The sequence below is a fragment of the Magallana gigas genome, chromosome 1, assembly GCF_963853765.1.
Source record: "Magallana gigas chromosome 1, xbMagGiga1.1, whole genome shotgun sequence".
NCBI lineage: Eukaryota > Metazoa > Mollusca > Bivalvia > Ostreida > Ostreidae > Magallana > Magallana gigas.
This window is the reverse complement of record NC_088853.1, coordinates 30,734,220-30,754,902: the sequence shown is the minus strand read 5'-3', so window position 1 is coordinate 30,754,902 and position 20,683 is coordinate 30,734,220. Positions and strand designations below refer to the sequence as shown.

Below are 20,683 nucleotides of genomic sequence, written 5' to 3'. Positions count from 1 at the left end.
GGGTCATTTAAAGTGACAAATTCCGGAAAAACCCGGTTTGGTCAAAACTGCAAATGGAAATCATCTACCGGTACATGTATAGCAAAACTTGTTCTTCTTTTCCATTTTCCTGATACTCAATTCAGTTATGTAATACAAAACCTGTTATATTTTACTTCATAATATTTATTTATTAAGTATATACATGTACAGTTTATATATAAATAATACCTTACATCGTACGTGACTTCATTGAATTTATAAATCAATATGATTTTTGTATAATTAAAATGATAATTTTATTTTTCTATGTAACTACCTGATTAAGAACATGAAAATTACTATTTCCCTCTTTCTCACTCAGTATATTTAAACATATTGTCTGTGAAACACCTTACCAAGCTCTTTGCTACATATCTTTATCCTTCACACTCTCTCTGTCTTACGTATAACTTCTCGAATACAATAGTACTTATTGTTTCTCTCTCTCTTCTCTCTCTCCCTCTTCCCCTCTCTCTCTATTGTCATTATATGTTAAACCAAACATAAACCACAATATCTTTAAAAAAATATTATTCCTCTTCATTTCCGACAAGACTGTCTTCTTCACTGTCCGAATTATCCACAGGCAACGCTGCAGCATCATCCAAGTAGCTGCGCCAGTTACGTACACCAATGTTTTGGATGTCTTTTTACATTGCAAATGACAAAAACCATTTTATACTTGTGATGTGGGCGCACATATTCATAACTCTAGACCCTACTTTGCATTTGCAGAACCATGGCTTAATGCTTATTTCAACAAAACCAATACATAACATATATTTCTCAGCTATGTTAAGGAAGGTCTAAGAATTCTACCACGTGTGATTTAGAAAAATTTGCATAAGCCCCGCCCCTTATTCATGAGATTTTACGAGATATGGGTATTTCGGTAATTAACAAACATCTACCAAAATGAATATGATTAATTATTGGGTTTGAATGGTTCAAGAAAGGTGTACTGAAATAAAATCATAAACTATTCTTTATATCTCGCGAAATCATGAAATTCCTAAGTCATCTGATGACGTGTCGAGGTTGACTACGTCACATCGGCGCTTGCAGCTGTGATCAGAATAAACATGTGGACTTCAGTGATATATCTCGGAATTTAACTCGTTTACAACCAGCGTGGACAGAAATCGGCATAGGATTCAACTGAACAAGGTAGGATTTATCTGTACTTCCCCTAGATATTGTTTTATATTATTTAATATTGTTGGATGGAACGGAAACGAAGTGAAATTCCTCGGCTTCGATTTTGTTTACTTGTTTACATTTGTTTTTCATGTAATATTGTGTTCAAACATCAGTTTGGTGACTCAGTCAGGCAAAGTAATTGTTCTGCGTTTCGCTAGTTTTGATCATAGAGAGCGTTGAGGCTCATTGTAGCTTTTTACTGGTCTCATATCGCGATGATATTAGATCGCATTTCTGTTGTGAATACATGTATATATATATCACAATTTCATTTCTAATATGGACATAGATGTTAATGTTTACTTTCATGTTTTAATAAGTTTGTTTAATCTCTTAGTAATGTTAATGTATGTCCGTTTTTGTCAGATCAAGGTTTTTTGTTAATGTTTAATCCATTTTCCGTTTTTGTCCGAGTGTTTACTTTTTGTCAATATTGAACGAGAGGAAGTAAGTTTAGCAGAAGACAGTTGGCGAGCAGGAGAGAGAGGAGAAAGGGTTTGAAGGTGTTAAATAGAAATAGAGTATAGTACAGGGAATAAAAGGTATATAGTTAGGGAAGGGAAATAAGCATGATAAGTGATAGGGGTTAGATGGGTGGCTTTTACTTTTAGACAGTGCAAGAGAAGAGAGTGTGTTTTGGTGTCAGATTGTGTGAAGTGTGAGCAGAGGTGTATATATGATATGAATGTGTTGTGTGTCAGTTATCTTTAACAATGTGGTAGGCTATTCGTGTGTATTGTTTTCAGTCTAATATTGTGTTGTATTGTTGATTTATTTATATGTGTTTATTAAATGTATAAAAAGGAAAAGGGAGTTTTTATTTCAAGACTTCAAGAATAGCTCGCCACATTGATTGGTGCCGGAACCCGCTGTGAAGATTCTAGGAGCCTTTAAGTGTTCAAGACTACAGAAGAAAGATGTCAGCAACCTATTTGAAAGGACTTTGTACCAGGTACAGAAATCTTATAGAGACAGAAATTAAAAAGGCTGATAAACTTGTGTCGATAGATGTATCAGAGGAAGATCCGACAGCTCTACTTAGAAATGTTGAAACATCAGTGAGACGGATAAAGGAGTTCAGCGCCAAACTTGAAGAAACGATGGAGAAGTGGTCAATGGTGATAGAGGGCCAAGAGACTAAACAAGGTGAACAAGAGAAATTCAGTGAAATCAGTGGAAAGGTGTTCCTTTTATTAAATGAGGCAAATGATCGCTCTGAGCAGCTCATCATTCTTGAGAAAACACTACAAGAAAAACTTACAACTCTGAAGAAACCTCATGATATGTCAGACCCAAGACTAGATCACCTGATTCATTTACAAGCAAAGATGCAGGAACAAATTATTCATTTTCAAGAGCTGTCACTCCAACAACACAACCCAGTGGCAGACTCAGTGGCAGTTAAACTTCCAAAGTTAGAACTACCTTCCTATAATGGAGATAAAATTAAATTCAAGGAATTCTGGGATGCCTTTGAAGCTACTGTTCACAGGAACCATAAGCTCTCCAACATTGAGAAATTTAACTATCTCAGAAGCAAACTTACAGAAACAGCTAGACTAGCCATATCTGGACTTTCACTTTCAAATCAAAACTATGATGTAGCTATTTCTATTCTGAAGGACAGATTTGGAGACGTGCAATCAGTTATCAACAAACATTATGTTGAACTCATCAATACTCAGTCAGCTACCAATGACACATCAAGTCTGCGGAAGTTACATGATGACATTGAGAGACACATGCGCAGCTTGGAAGCTTTACATCAGGATGTCAACCAGGATGTGTTCATTTCCATGATTACCTCCAAACTACCCAAAGAAACTCTACTGCAGCTTGAAATACAAAAAGGTTCACAGGAAAAGTGGACGGTGCAGAAACTGAGAGATTTAATGAAAAGTTACATCACAGTGAAAGAATCATCAGAACTTCAAACTTCTAGTGTTGTAAGACATGAAGAGAGGCACACCACAGCTGAAGCCTTAGTGATCTCAACTAATAAGGAGTCAGCAATACGACGAAACAGACCAATGAGAGTTCCAGTAAGACCTACAGTGTGCACCTTTTGTGAGGGTTCTCATTGGACTGATGAATGTAGAAAGTACAGAACCATAGAAGATAGAAAACAGAGACTCAGGGGGAAGTGCTTTGTCTGCTTGAAGCCTGGCCACAGAAGTAAAGAATGCAGAGTTGAGAAGACATGTTATCATTGTAAGCAGCATAGCCACCATAGAAGCTTATGTCCCAAGAAAATACCTTTCCGTCAAAGAGAAAGTTCACACCTGACTGAAGAAATAAGCACAATAGAAGAGACTTCGAAGTTTCAAAGGGATTCAGAGAATAGTTTACTATCATCAGGTGATATTGTTTTGATGCAGACAGCAAAAACAGAGGTTTCTAACCAATATAGAGAAAATTCAGAACCAGCTAGACTTCTTATGGACTCAGGATCTCAGAGAACATACATAACAGAAAACTTAGCTGACAGATTAAAGTTGAAAAGCCATGCAACAGAGAAGATATCCTTGATAACCTTTGGTGCAGAAAGGCCTAAAATAGTGAAAACACCTAAAGTTTCCTTGAAACTGAAACTCAAGGATGGACATTATTTAAGTATTGATGCAAATGTTGTACCCACAATTACAGGAACAGTCCAGAGAAAACCGGTTCCCAAAGACATTCAAGACAGATGTCAAACCCTGTGGAAAAATCTACAATTAGCAGATACTCTACCAGTGAAGTTTGAAAACTCGACAGTTGACATCCTGATAGGTAATGACTATTACCTGGATTTGATACTACCAGAAAAAATAGAAATCCAAAAGGGATTTTACCTACTTGCTTCTTAACTTGGATGGATTCTGACTGGAAGGACCCAAAGACCATATTGCGAAGATGAGGAGCAAGTTATGATGATTACCAATGGGAATTTATCTCTCACAGAATATTGCCTCCATTCCAGAGTGGATGAGTGCCTATCGGTGAAACCTTCCATTGATGATTTTTGGAATCTGGAGACAATTGGAATTCAAGATTCTCCTTACACTTCAGACGACGGAAAAGCCCTGAGAAATTTCAATAGCACATTGAAGATAGAAAACAACAGATACCAGGTCACATGGCCTTGGAAGGAAGAATTTACAGATCTTCCAGAAAATAGAGAACTAGCATATGGGAGACTCAAGTCACTAGTCCACAAGCTGCAGAGTAACTCTGAGTTATTACATAAGTATGATGAGATAATTCAGGACCAGTGTAAAAAGGGGATTATAGAGAAAGTTCAGCGCAGCAACGGAGAGACAGGAATTAAACAATACATTCCTCATCATGCAGTAGTAGACTTAACGAAACCCACTACCAAAGTAAGAATTGTGTATGATGCATCAGCGAAGTCGCAGCCTAAAAACACCAGCTTGAATGAGTGCTTACACAGAGGACCAGTGATGCTCCATGACTTATGTGGACTTTTACTGCGCTTTAGACTAAAGAAGATAGCAATAGTCGCTGATATTGAGAAGGCATTTCTGCAAGTTGGTCTACAGGAAAAAGATCGTGATGCCACAAGATTTTTCTGGTTAAAGGATGTAAATAATCCCACGGTAGACAACAACGTACAAGTGTACAGATTTTGCAGAGTTCCCTTTGGGGTGATCTCCAGCCCATTCCTACTAGCAGCAACTGTAGATCATCACCTCAGTACTTATGAAAGCAGGACAGCAGAACACATCCGGAGTAATATTTATGTTGACAATGTTATTACAGGAGTTGATACACCTGAGGAAGGAGAAACACTGTACGAGGAGGCCAAGGAAATCTTCAATAGCATGTCTATGAACTTGAGAGACTGGGCATCAGATGTTAAGGAGTTCTACAAACTTGTTCCTCCTGAAGATCAATCAACAAGAGAGAAGATGAAGATACTTGGAGTAATCTGGAGTCTTACAGAAGATGTACTCTCAGTCCCAGTTGGGAATTATGAAAACACGCCAGTACCAGTGACCAAACGAGAAGTACTACAAAGAGTTGCATCAATATTTGATCCTCTTGGATTTTTCACTCCAGGTACTTTAAAGGCAAAACTATTTCTTCAAGCGTTGTGGGAGAAAAATCTTGAATTGGATGAACAACTTGGAGAAGAAGATATCCAGAAGTGGAAAGAGATAGCAGCAGATTTAAGAGAAATTCCACAATGCCAGATTCCAAGATACTGTGGGCTCCCAGGAGATGTTTCCTACAGAATTTTGTGCTTTTGTGATGCGTCAGCGAAAGCATTTGCCACGGCAGTTTACCTGCAGATGACCACTGACACTTCAAGCATCTGTAACCTAGTATTTTCCAAGACTCGTTTAGCACCCAAAAAGAAAATTTCCATGCCTCGTCTTGAACTTCTGGCTGTTCTCATCGGTGTGCGAAGCATAAACTTTGTAGAAAATCAACTGAAACTGGCAATATCTGAGAAAATACTTTGGACAGATTCACAATGTGTTTTACACTGGATTAAAACCAAAAAGCCTTTGACAACATTTGTAGAAAACAGAGTTAAAGAAATTCAGAGTTGCAGTGACATTGAATTTCAGTACGTTATGTCAAGTGATAATCCAGCAGATATTGCAAGCAGAGGTACCACAGTTGACACTTTAAGGGAAAATACCTGTTGGTGGAATGGCCCAGCATGGTTGAAAAAGAAGAAAGATGAGTGGCCTTCATGGACGCCCCCTACCAGTGAAAATGACTTTGACAGTATAATTGGGACTGAGTACAAGAGACCGCGAGTAATGTATGAGACAAAACTATTAGCTGGGGAAGGTCCTCACGGATTCACAGAGACTGTTAGTGCTGAATATAAGAATCCATTTTGCATGGACGACAAGCGTTTCTCATCCTTCATGAAACTAATAAGAGTATCAGCATGGATTCTGAGATTCATTAAGAGACTAAAGAGAGTGAAGTCATCCTCTGGTCCTTTGACTGAGACAGAGTTGAGCATGGCAAAGACACTTTGGATAAAGAGTATCCAAACCCAGAGCTACAGTGATGTAAAACTTGCGTTAACAGAAAAGAAGAGACATAATTTGATTAACCAATTAGGATTAACATTAGATCAAGATGGAATCATTAGATGTGTTGGCAGACTAGGAGCTGCACACTTGACTGAGGGAGCTAGGACACCAATTTTACTTCCTAAGAAAAGTCGTGTAACAGATTTACTGATAGACAGTTACCACAGAAAATCCATGCATCTTGGAGTATCTCAGACCCTGTCTATGGTTCGTCAGACATACTGGATTCCACAAGGACGTTCTGAAGTGAAAAGAGTTCTGCGGAGATGTACAATCTGCAAGAGACATGAAGGAGGACCATACAGAATGCCTATTATGCCGCCCTTACCTAGAAAGAGAGTAAATGAGTCCTCTCCATTTAACTACACTGGAGTAGACTATTTTGGTCCAATATATGTGAAAACAGACGGCGTCACCAAGAAAGTATGGATGTGCTTGTTTACCTGTTTAGTGGTTAGAGCCATCCATTTAGAGCTTATGCAAGATATGTCCACAGAAGAGTTCCTTCATGGATTGAGACGATTCATAGCTCGATGGGGAAAGCCGAAGCAACTCATTTCAGATAATGCTTCACAATTCAAGTTGGCCAGTAATATCTTAGAAGAAACCTTGGCCTCAACAGTCAGAGATCCAGATGTTCAGAGCTATATCGCAAATGAAGATATCAAGTGGCAATTCATAGTAGAGCTTGCCCCATGGATGGGTGGTTTCTACGAGCGTCTTATAGGAATAGTAAAGAGATGCCTTCGGAAAACAATTGGGAAGTTGTGTCTTACCAACGTACAATTAAGAACTCTTTTAGCAGAGACAGAAGCAGTGGTAAATTCAAGACCATTAGTTTATGTAGGTGATGACATCAACTCCAACATAATTCTTACCCCTGCTCACTTCCTGACACTGAATCCTAAAACTGGTATCCCAGATAGTAATGAAGAAGATACAGAGGATTCCGAGTATTTACCCAACATCAGCAGTGCCGAGAAGTGATTGCAGACATGGAAGAAAGGACAGAAACATTTAGATGCTTTTTGGAAAGCTTGGCGTGATGAATATCTGCTAAGTCTACGAGAAAGAACAGCATACAGACTAAAAGAAAGAAGAGTCAAGCACAGCGAGGAACCACAGATTGGTGATGTGGTGTTAGTTAAAGATGACCTTCCTCGTGGAAGCTGGAAAATAGGACGCCTTTGTGAACTTACAGTAAGCCAAGATGGAGAGATTCGTTCTGGAAAGGTATTGCTACCTAGCAAGAAGACTCTCAATAGACCGTTGAACCTACTCTATCCGATCGAGTGTTCCAAAGATACAGAGACAAAAAACAGTGAGAATCCAGTGGAAAATCAAAGTACCGCAAGTAACAAGAGTATGGCCTATGAAGATCAATCGGTAACCAAATCCAAAAATGATCCTGAGCCGCCGCAAACGAGACCCAAACGAAAAACCGCGCAAGAGGCGAGGGAGAAGATTAAAGACTGGTTAAATTCGTGACGACATTGTTGGTCGTGGGAGTGTTGTGAATACATGTATATATATATCACAATTTCATTTCTAATATGGACATAGATGTTAATGTTTACTTTCATGTTTTAATAAGTTTGTTTAATCTCTTAGTAATGTTAATGTATGTCCGTTTTTGTCAGATCAAGGTTTTTTGTTAATGTTTAATCCATTTTCCGTTTTTGTCCGAGTGTTTACTTTTTGTCAATATTGAACGAGAGGAAGTAAGTTTAGCAGAAGACAGTTGGCGAGCAGGAGAGAGAGGAGAAAGGGTTTGAAGGTGTTAAATAGAAATAGAGTATAGTACAGGGAATAAAAGGTATAGTTAGGGAAGGGAAATAAGCATGATAAGTGATAGGGGTTAGATGGGTGGCTTTTACTTTTAGACAGTGCAAGAGAAGAGAGTGTGTTTTGGTGTCAGATTGTGTGAAGTGTGAGCAGAGGTGTATATATGATATGAATGTGTTGTGTGTCAGTTATCTTTAACAATGTGGTAGGCTATTCGTGTGTATTGTTTTCAGTCTAATATTGTGTTGTATTGTTGATTTATTTATATGTGTTTATTAAATGTATAAAAAGGAAAAGGGAGTTTTTATTTCAAGACTTCAAGAATAGCTCGCCACAATTTCCTCCATGTTCAAAGTACACATTAAAAAGGCCATGGCCAAACACTGTATGTGCTAGCACTACAAAGATTACTGTGAGGATCTGGAATGATTATAGACAAGATTGTAATGTTGTTTGTGTTATTTTATTCAGCCTTCTTTATGAAGATCTAATTAATTTTATTTAAGACAAAATTAAAGTGTGTTCAAACTGAATTTCCACACATTTTAAACATTTGATAATGCCTGTTGTAATATCACTGAAATTGAAACCGCCATTAATATGCCCAATAATAGAGTAATGTTTCATTTTCATGTTATCTTTAACACAATAGCTTGCTAATTATGACACATTATTCATTTTCAGGGTTGCTTGGGCAGTAGATGGTCCACTGAAAACACTTCTTGGGATGTTGATAAAAAGTAGGTACTACAAATGTATATAAATATTTCTTTTACTCACTAACTTCAACTTCATGCATAGTTTGTTGTTTTTTAATATCATATTGATAATGATACTAATGTAACCTATTATAATAATTTGCATTGATATCTATTGAAATGAAATTTGAAATTGATATATATTCATCATTTCAGGTATTGGTTTTCTTATCAACTGGACTACCTCCTAATATCAAAAAGACAGAAGAGAAGAACATGTAGTGTGCAAGAAGAATTGTCAATTTCCATAAATTACACATTATGACTGAAAAATACTAAAAATCAGAAAACACTAGTCTTGTTGAACAGTTTGTCACAGAAAAGCAATATCTATAGTATTTGTAAAGTTGATTATCAAAATAAATTCTTGATAATATTGATATATTGTTTCTTCTTGTTTTCTTTAATTAGTACTAAAATATCAATTATGATTACAAGTAAACCTGATTATACATTAAAAGAATTTATTCACCAGCATAGTAACATAAATGTGTAAATTACAAACTCAACACTTACACCCCCCCCCCCCCCCCAATAAAGGCAACTGATGAAATTATTTTTTTCCAATTTCAACAATTTTATAATGATGATTGGTGTGAACAGAAACAACATTTTAACATTATTTTAGTGAAATTCACAGCGTTAAATTATTTTAAGAATGAAAATTAAAATCATGATCTTAGTCATTGTTGCGTTTGAATTTCACGCAAATGACGCTGAAAGTGAAGTGGGTCAGATAAAATGCAGTAGTGCAAGGGCATACACTTGATCAAATATATTGAAAATTTCCATGTCTTACCATTGTATCCCTATTATATCAAAAAGTGCTGGGAGCTGTATGAAGTCGCTACGCATTTCATATAAATAAGCGTTAATTGCGGGAAATCCCAGTGAATTGCTGTTCATACACTGTTTACATTGAATTTAATAATTGTTCTTACTTGAATATTTTAAGCTCCCAGCACTTTTCGATATTTTGAAGGTTCATTTTACAAGTTAGAAACAGAAATAACTTTATTTGTTTATGTTATGCCCTTGCACTTTGCATTCTTTCGTATTATTCCTGGTTCATCTATTTTTAGCAGTATCACGTGACAGGGTATTCCCAAGAGACTCAAAAATTGCTCATCCGATAACAAATTATTTAATTTGTATAATCGATAAAATATCACTTTGTTTAACAAATGTTTGGAGTAGAATACCAAGATTGTTCAAAGGCTAACATTTTATGTGATAAATATCGCTATTTTTGTATGGACGCCCTTAACATAGCTGAGTTCTTTGTCGAGACATGTCTGCTTTCAAGTTTGGCGCATAAGGAACCATTCATTTTTGACAAGAATTTCGTAGTTGCCATCTTTATCTACATGTTCTTGGGCATAAGACTAAGCTAGCTTTCTCTGATATACCCCCGTCGTTAACTCTCGTATTTCTTCTTCTGAAAGTTGAGGAAATACACTACTTGTATCGCTGGTGTCGATCTTCTGCCATCTTATTTCACGTTTGTCCAGACCTAATGTTAAAAAACCCCTCGTTAACACATATATCTTAGTCAATTGTAAAAATTTTAGAAATTCATATCAAGTTATGATAAAAAAAAAAATATATATTTATTCTTCCGATGTTGTAACAATCTAAACAAAATGACCTTTATGTAATTCTTTTATGTCGAGTATTTTTACCAAATTACCATTTGTTTGTACATATTCTTTAAGTACATTGGCTTCCTTTGAAAGAAAACGCATCTATGCAGCACTCTCTACTGCTACACTAACACCAGGCCTGAATTTATTGCATATGGAGCTTATGATGCAAACATAGCCTACGATGTGTGGAATTTGACCATTAGAAATTGTCCTATATGGGTAGTTCCAAGTCTTGAGCCTACCATTCACACTTTCAACAACCCATCGCAGCTACAATACTTCAAAGTGTAGATTTTAATTGATTTACAATAATATCTACTAACTATATACGATCTCGTTACGAGTAACGAGTAGGTGTTCTGTTCAATTTTTCAAATAATGTATACGATTGTCAATATTCTTTAAAATGGCTAACAAAGTGTTTTGCTTTTTAAGATATAGCACATTAAAGATTTAAGATTTAGGTCCATTAAATGAGTTTTACAAACTGATATTGTTACGATCAGCTACTTTGCTTCTAAAATGCATTACAACATCTTGACCTAGATATTATCTTGATAAACCTGTATACCAAATTTCATTTCAGTATGTTCATACTCTGCAAAGAAAATGAACAGAAACTGCAAAAAACTAGAATTGTTCTAATTTCAAGGGCCATAACTATGTCGAAAATCAACTCTGTCGAAAAGTGCTCGATCGGTAGTACCCATTATCAAACTTGACCTATATATTATCATGATAAACCTGTATACCAAATTTCATTTCAGTATGTTCATACTCTGCAAAGAAAAGATCAGAAACTGCAAAAAACTAGAATTTTTCTAATTCCAAGGGCCATAACTATGTCGAAAATCAACTTTGTCGAAAATTACTCGATCGTATCCAATATCGAACCTGACCTAGATATTATCATGATAAACCAGTATACCAAATTTCATTTCAATATGTTCATACTCTGCAAAGAAAATGAACAGAAACTGCAAAAAACTAGAATTTTTCTAATTCAAGGGCCATAACTCTGTCGAAAATCAACTCTGTCGAAAATTGCTCGTTTGTGCCCCATATCGAACTTGACTTAGATATTATCATGATAAACCTGTATACCAAATTTCATTTCAATATGCTCATACTCTGCTAAGAAAATGAACGGAAACTGTTGGTGGACCGACCGACCGAGAGACCGACCGACAGACAGCAGCAAAGCAATATGCCTTTCCTTCTTCGAAGGGGGGTGTAACGAAGAATATTGACCCGGGTTGAAAATTGACCCGGGGGTCATTTTTCAACGTTGAATATTGACCCGGGGGGTCATTTTTCAATGTTGAAAATTGAGTCCAAAATCGTGAAATTTAAACCCGGGGTCATTTCTCAACAGTATGAGAAAGATTTTTCTAAACTTATTTGACCACGACACGTTGAAAATTTATCCTGTTGAGAATTGACCCCAACTTCAAAGTTTTGATCTGAACTGGAACTTAATGGAACTTACTCTACCCGGTTTAAATGTAAAATCATGCACATGTTTGAAAGTTTCAGTTTTAAAATTTTCATACTGTCCGATACCTATGCGGATGTGGCTGATTTATTTTAGGTTTATATGTCTGATTAATAATTTAAATTTGATACTGAAAATATAATATCCATTTATTAATACAATACTATGCAAATAAAGCTAAGAAGATGACCGTTTGTTTCGAAATGGAACGGGCGAGTCAGGCTTTAATACTTTTTGACAGAATTGATTTTTAGTCCCTTGTATGACATAATTCAAAGTTTAAACTTGTCATAATCTCTGATAAATATATCTAACGAATATTGACTGTTATCGTTACTTTTCAGGCAATTCAACCAAGAGCTTTATTCGACAGGCACTTGACATCGTATATTTTTCTAATAATTAAAAAATATAACCTATATACTGTTATATTAAGTAACAGGTATATATTATATAAATAGTGCCTGTTTGGGAGGGTAACAGTTGAAATTGACACCCCGAGAAAACCATTGTCAACCGACGCGAAGCGGATGATGACAATGGTTTCGAGGGGTGTCAAATTCAACTGTTATCCTCCCAAACAGGCACTATTTATTTTGTTATACCGAATGTCTTAATTTTAAAGAAAACATCACTGCTTCTAGATAGGAATAACGTGAATTATAAGGCGAACCGTACGCGCATGATTTTCGCGCATGTAACAATTTGTAGTGTTACCCGTTGCTAAGTGCGTTGCTAACGCTGAGGGTAAGAGAACAGATTATGAACTGCGTCTAAACCAATCAGATTTCAGTATTTAACATGAAAGTATAACAAATATTTATATTAAGACAAAAAAATATAACGTCAGGTACCTGTGCTTAATTTAAAGAAGTCAGAATATTTCCCTGTCGAAATAATAAATGAATGGTTGTCATGTCATATTTTTATCCAACAAGTCGTCAACAGTTTTTATTCACTTTATACGACTTAACAATAGTTTTTCATAAACTTGCCAGATAAACTATATTTGATGCACCAGCCAACTTTCTGCATGTGCAAAGTCATAGTTTAAAAAACCCAATTTATCTCTATTATTTTAAGTTTTCAATTCCATTGTTTACCTGTAAATTAGAAACACAGGCAACTGACGTTATATATTTTCTCATAATTAAAAACAAATGCCCTCTACAGTAAAAATGTAGACATGCGATTTAAAGAAGTAGGCTTACATCTACATGTACAGTCAAAGGATTGTTTATCTAAACAAATTAATGGTACATATGAAAAGGCAAGCAAAAAGTTGAATAGATAAAGATTTCTCAACCATACTATTGATAGAGAAACACTTGTTAAAGTTCGGCTTTTATCAGACCTGGACTGGAATATGGTGATGTTGTGCGGGGCAACTGTATCAAGGAAAACTCCTAAGTGCTTAAACATTACTGTACAAATTGAAGCAACCATGACATTAACAGGGATGAGAGTTAATTCTTCTAAAATCATTTGATATAGTGAACTTGGTTTGGAAACCTTACAATCTTGAAGGGATTAACATAAACTAATTCTACTCTGCAAGATTATAAATGTTTTAGCATCACAATACATGATAGATTAAATTCAGTCATATTTTCCAACTGTTCATGCATATAATCTTAAGTCGAGTGACCTTTTTTATTATCTACCACTATGTCGGACTTCTTATTACAATAGCTTTGCTCCGTCTACATGTAAATTATGGAATAATTTTCACACAGAAGCGAAACTTTCATCAACTTAATATATTTTTAAGTGAAAACTTAAAAATCAAAATATACCAAAAGCTTACAAACACTTCAGTTTAGGCAAAAGGAAAGAAAATATTATTTTACTTCAATTACGGAATAAAGTTAGTAATCTAAATGCTTACTTATTTAATGATTTTTTAATTGATGAGAGTCGATGTTTATACTGTGGGTCTGAATCTGAAGGAAATGTGATTTTTTTTTCTTGGATGTCCATAAACACTCAACAAAGAGACGAACTTTTTAAACAACTTATTGACATAAGTGTACCTTTTCATATTAAGTATATATTTTATGGTAGTTCTGATTCTTCATATAAATAGAATTGTAAAATTGTTTCACATGTTTATAGTCACAATGTATATTAGAGCTCCCAAGCGTTTTTGATTCTCTTAAGTTACAATACTTAGACATATTCAAGTATCATACATGTTTACTTATTATATAGTTCCCTTTTATTTACTGTACTTTTCAAATGTGCTGGATCATGAAAATCTCATTCTTATGTTTGTATCTCTGCAAGTATAAATGAAGGTGATAGGTTTGTTAATGTAGGTGTGAATGAACATGAATACCAACAAGATGTCTTACACTCATATATGGTAAATGTTCAGATAATTATTCAATATTCAAGTATCCTTTGTCTTATATACACAAAATATCAATAATATATTGTACACCAGTAATATATATTCTTATGATCATAGATCATTTTATAACACCACTTCTTGACTTTGTATGTTTGAAAGGGTCTACATAGGCTATGTCTGTTATCCAATCCATTTGAATTTCAATGAAAAACGTTTAAATTAAATTAATTATGTAGGTGCCTGTGATGGGACGTTCAAACATCTACAACGCTGTTGTATGATCTTTTACTACATATTTCTATTCAAAAAATGCAATTTACCAATTTATTGACGAAAACAGTTAGTTAGTAAATTTATTCTAAATTTTTCTGATCAAAGCAATTTAGAAACTATTAAAGCAAAATTATTTTATGTTCATCTTGTACAAAAATTAGGTTGCCAACTTGCTACAAATTCCATGAAGCAGAATTGTTTATGCCTAGAAAAATTAGCGGTTTGATGATATTTAGTTACATCAGAAGTTAACCTAACGGAACAAATAAAACACTAATATATATTGGCTTTCGAGATATATAGTTACTACAGCATTGTTCATGAAAGAGTTCATGTTAGCGTATCATCATTTTGTAATCTGCTATTGGCTGGATCGGTGTGAATATAAAATTCAGATAATCACAGTTTTAACAAACTCAGTGGGTCTATAATCACAGTTTTAACAAACTCAGTGAGTGCAAAAAAACAAAACTCACAATATAACATACTGTAAATTTTATATTTACACCCACCCAGAAAATTTGAAATGAACAATATCAAAGTTTCAATTTACTGTTTGAATGTAAAACCAAAATTATACAATGTGACGAATTGTAATTTTCTTGATTATATATATTTGTACAATTACCCATCAAGTTTAAAAAAGGAGTATTATTGAATTTAACAGTTTAACGTGTAACCATGTATAAAAATACATATATTCTTAAAAAACATCTTTTTTTAAATATAGATATCACCCAAAACAGCAATACGCGAAAAGTTTATAGTTATTACATATTTAAAGGGTTAATATGTAAACTCGAAAAATAATCATTGAAGTCTCATTTTGCTCCCCCCCCCCCCCCCCCCCAATTTGAAACGTGAACATATAAATCTAAAGAATGAATATGTAAAAACTGATAATTTTTAATTAAATAAACTCAAATTTTAAATATTGATTCGTTAATTTGTGCTTCTTTGCTGTTAAATTTTGAACCGGTTTCATGATCAAAATTCAACGATGCGGGTCAATTTTCAACGGAAAATACTAAATGTTTCTAACAGATTTCTATTGAAAAAAACACCAAGTGACTCATTCAAATAAAACTCTTTGATATCAGGATTATTTATTACTTTGTGTCAATTGCAACTTCTCGGGCCTTTCCGGCAAGCTCGGAAAAACACATCGAATGTATTAACATCACCGGGTATTAGAATTTTATACAAAATGGAGCTAGTCGCTTCCCATTAAAATAAATATCGGCTAGACAGCCTGTGTTCTATTTTAGGGTATATCGTTGACTTTAATGAAGTATAGCTCACATCTCAACAGATCGTAAAATATGCTGTATTGATATCAAGTTTTTTGAAAAGGAGAGTTGTCATGGAGGCCAAGGTAATACATTCGAGTTGTTTTCCGAGCTTGCCGGAAAGGCCCGAGAAGTTGCGATTGACTTTGTGCATCCATATTACCATCGTTGTTCACTACTCATTCTGGCAGGGTGAAACATCGTGCCCAATGATAATAAAATCCTAAAATCGATAATCTAATTTATAAACAAAATCTGTTGCGTGAGCGCGCGGACGTGCCGAATACAGTTAGCCGTCTAAATATTTGATGTTTAGTTTAAAATTTTCAAGAAAAAGGAGCTTGGTCCTAATCTTGGGGACCCAGAAGGGCCCAAATCTATTCCAAATATCTTAAGAATGGAATCAAATTTTTAAATACTTGTTGAATGAAATGTGTTTAGATTAATAATTCTCTTTATTGAATATGAAGAAAATGGGGATGGTCCCTCAAATAAGAAACAAAGAGGGACCTAAATGTCTTGAGCTAGAACGCTTATAACGGAAATAAAATAGACTCTGCCCTAAGAATAAGGACTCCTTTCTTTTATTTTCAAATCATATGTTGCTGTTAAAAAGCAAATTCAAGGTCATACATGTATCTCAAGTTCGTAAATCGGACGGAAGACCTCCTCGTTGCTCGCAACGAGATCGTGTCTAGTTAAGTTTATTTTCTTGTTTAATGGTTTATAACATTTGAGAATGCAGTGTTATATGTATATGTTTAGTCTGAAATTTCAATTGTTTTCATATTTCAAATATTTGGATAAACTTTATCAATAACAAAGCCCTAATATCAAGAGGCTTAGAATATATACATGGCAGGGTTAACAATATATTTTTCAAGACTGATATAATTTGACTGAAATACACAAAAAAAAAACACTCAAAGCCTTAAAGAACTATACATATATATGCAAACTGAGTCCATTATATATAATAAGGTATCGATCGATGAAAATAATGCACACAATACTTTTTAAAAGAGCAGTAAGAAAAATACATTAGAAAACATAAAATGAAGCACCTGTCAACGTGATGTAGGAACTGATTCTCAACAGTACGTAAAAGCTATTGATGGACACCGTTCTGGCAATCGGTTATCATTCCAAACATTTCTGTAAACATGCATTATCCTGATTGACGGTATTTCATCATGTGGGGTAAAATTTAAATAATAATAGCATACTGTGGTAGCGAAGTTATTGTTGACAAACGACATGCACGATTAATTGATTAATTAATCAATAGTACACCTCAGTGTTCTTTGTTTAAAGCCTTTCTGCCAAAGTATATTCAGGAGATGAACAATGAATATGTTTTTCTAATTTGACTTTGAAATACAATTTTTGGTCATGGTCAAAAAAATTTGGTAGGGTTTAGCAAGGTTATATGCGATCTATCTATGATACAAGTGAAAAATCTGTATGTTGAAGGAGTCTTGTGTTATGGTCCAGACAATATTTTTTTATATTTACACCTGCAAATGTTTTCCCTTATATAACACTGTTTGAGCAATCCGCCGTTATTTCTGCATAACATCATTATGGGTCAAGAGGTCAAAGTAGCGCATGAATAATTTAGGTCACTACTTTTTCTATGTACACAAACTAATCGACTTGTGCTGAAACACACCCATTAGATATCGTAATGAAAACGTAATTTAGGCATAAAAAATAAACGTATTTGTATTTCGTTGTACGAAGTTTTATTCATTCATTCTTATAAGAAATATATCATTAATTGCGGGGATAAATGATTCATGTTAGATAACACGTTAGGCATGTAAACAGAATGTTTATGGTTCGACATCGTAACGAGGCGTTCTTGATAATTACAATCGTAATTTGTCAAAGGAGTTAATTCAGTTAAAATTTATTTTTGATTTTATTACAAGCCTCGGTCAAAATTGCAAATGCAATATTACAGACCATTCGTGTGAAGTACATTCACGGTCAAATTTAACTCCTTGTGTTTTCTGTCCGATTTGTTTCGTTAAAAGAACATCGAAGTAAAAATCGCTTTCCTCTATAATGTCGGAGGAAATATGCTCTTGAAACTGATTCTGCGATAGATTTCCCCCTGAAAATGCCTAAGTATAATTCTAACTCAACTTCCAATCGCTTGTTTCTAAATTTCTAGCCGCTCTGCGACTTCAACACAGGTGGTACTATTCCGCCAAGCTTCAATCAGTTTTTTCAATTGTACAAGTGAATTTTCTTTTCTGTTTCCCTTTTAAATGATAAAAAAGTGGTGTCTCCTCAAAAGTAGTGTCATATTCATTTAACACAATAATCAAATGCTTGCAACATTGTTGGACTTTTTTTTGTTACGTCATTTGAATCGAAGCGGCTTTCTAGGTCATCACAAAAGAGGAAGTATGGAGCATTGTTATTGTCATAATTTGCAACAAATGTAAATGTAAGAAATGAAATATCATTTTTGGATGTCTATCGGGATATAGATACGGGTTGGTACATGATCAAATCTTCCATAAAGCCTTCGGGCTTTATGGGATTTGATCACGTGACCAACCCGTATCTATATCCCGATAGACATCCAAAAATGATACCTTATTTCTTAAATAAAACCCTTGATCTTGAAGAACAAAATAAATCAAGGTCAAACATTTTGGTGGCGTGCACTCCTTCTCAATACCATCTTTCTATGTTCCAAGGTTAAAGTCTGAAAGTAATAGGGTATTTAAGTTACGTTTTGACAAAATTTTGATGAAGAAGAATAAAAAGAAGAACTAGACACGATCTCGTTGCGGGCAACGAGGAGGTCTTCCGTCTGATTTTAGATTTTGAGATTTATGTTCGATCTTGGTTTTGCTAATCAACAGCTAAACATGATTTAAAACAGGAAAACATGGTCTACATTCTAGAGACCAGATACTATTTTGTTTAAGATGTAAGAGCTTTGTTCAACAAAGTTTAGAAATTCCGTCACCGTTTTTTAAGATATCTGAGAAAAACGTTATTGGGGTCGGTCCCTTATCTCCTTGTTGGGCCACAATATCCCTCGGTAAAGAGCTATGGGAAAAATTCAGAGCCTTTTAGGTCACTAATTTGAGGGGCTAGTCCCCTTTTATGATATCAGCTGAAAGGTCTTTTTTACATGTTTTAACAAACTATTTTCCAGAGAAGAGATAAAGAATGAAAAGCACAAAAATCCACGACGCTTTTTATCTCATAGTCCGAGCCCTAGCGAGCTTTGGCGCCAGAAGTGCTAAACATATAAAACAACAATCATGCAAAACTTCGATCTTTCCTTTATCAACAGTAGAAATTTGAGCTTAATATCTCTTATAGTTTAGGAGAACGACAGAAGACAAAATACCCATATAAAAATTAGAAAAAAAATCAGTATCTTAAAAAAGGGATGTGACGTCATCAATACAAAAATATGCTACATGTATCAGGTTCAGACCAATTTCTATCACATCTGAAAATTTAATAGAGATCGGCCGCGCCGTTTTTTGAGAAATCGCGAGCACAAAAATCGAAAGAAAAAAAAATAACAACTAGACACGATCTCGTTGCGAGCAACGAAGAGGTCTTCAGTTCGATTTTAGAAAGTGATATGACATCATTGACTTTGATTTTCGATAACAAAAAGCAGTGGAGTACTTATGCTTTTCTCTATCTTTTTCTTTTTATCTTACATTGCTTTTTAAGATATTGGCATTTATTCCAGAGGTCGAACAGATTAAACCTTATTACATCTAGCCCCTAAAAACCACAATAAGGTTAACGCATGAGAGAATCATTACATTGTTAGGATATATAAACGCATTATTCTGCTTCTATAAACTTTCACATAATATCCTATAGACAAAAAAAACTTTAGCTCCTTTCGGTCCCCTTATTTTAGAGGCCAGTCCCCTTTTTTTGATATCAATTGAAAAGTCATTTAATTTTTTACACATTTTGTTCAACAAGTGTTTAGAAATTAGTAACCGCTTTCGTATTTACACTATATTGAGCATCTTTTCTTCAAGACTGTATTTCAAAATCTGTTTTCCTTTCTGATATATGGGTGATCAAAATTTTAGACTTTTGGTCCCCAAAACTTCTAATTACGTGATACGTGATCAAACTATTACTTGGATACATAACTGTAAGATAAACATATTTGCTTCTATAAACTTTCACAAAATATCTCTCAGTAGAGGGCTATAGATGGGAAAGTATTAGTATATACAGTGCAGCAACTGCAGACAGTTGAATAACGTCCCTTGATAAAGAAAACTAATATGCCAGAGAGATTAAGCCCCACCACACCAACTCAGGCTCCTACACGCAGTCCTCTATTCATTCTTTTCCCTTTCTCCAACACTTCCAGAAAAAAAAACCTTTGTACTGCACTTGCAAACGCCCAGTTCAAAAGTTAGTCGTCGTCCTAATAGGTGAAATCTAAAAAATGTAGAGTTCATCAAAAATAATCAAATTTATGGCATGCGAACGCTTATAAGGACTCCATTTGAATCGGCAGCTACAGGAAAAAAATATGTTCCAGTTGTCATCCGATTATATTGAATCTAGTTTGTCCAATGGCACTTTTATTGTGTATTCAGACCCTGTTGATAAGTTGTCCATTATATTGATAACAATTAATTTGATATCAACATTTGTTTTTATGTTAAAAAGAAGGTGAGATCACCTGATTTGTGTTCTATACAACTGGGAAAAGGATTAAAATCCTCCTTTGTTCTTGTACTTTTAAACGTGGTGGTTGTGCTTTGTGTTGATTGTGTTTTTTAC

General features: G+C 34.7%; 1 protein-coding gene and 1 long non-coding RNA gene across 2 annotated transcripts; both read left to right on the top strand.

Annotated features, from left to right (window-relative positions):
• Positions 1–805: 805 nt before the first annotated feature.
• Positions 806–9,186, top strand: LOC136269971 (uncharacterized). Its single transcript, XR_010707587.1, has 3 exons — positions 806–1,188; positions 8,751–8,806; positions 8,981–9,186. It is a non-coding gene; the product is annotated as an uncharacterized lncRNA (long non-coding RNA).
• LOC136273495 (uncharacterized) lies at positions 1,499–7,826 on the top strand. The gene is made up of 2 exons (XM_066077984.1): positions 1,499–4,045; positions 4,076–7,826. The coding sequence occupies exons 1-2, from the start codon at positions 2,139–2,141 to the stop codon at positions 7,266–7,268; spliced, it is 5,100 nt and encodes a 1,699-aa protein (XP_065934056.1). The 5' UTR covers positions 1,499–2,138; the 3' UTR covers positions 7,269–7,826.
• Positions 9,187–20,683: the final 11,497 nt, after the last annotated feature.

What these genes read in the sequence shown, in the direction of transcription:
- LOC136273495 (XM_066077984.1), top strand. Translation starts at nt 2,139, where the DNA reads ATGTCAGCAACCTATTTGAAAGGACTTTGTACCAGGTACAGAAATCTT. An exon ending in GAAAAAATAGAAATCCAAAA is followed by an intron (nt 4,046 to 4,075) that starts GGGATTTTACCT and finishes TTCTTAACTTGG; the next exon opens with ATGGATTCTGACTGGAAGGA.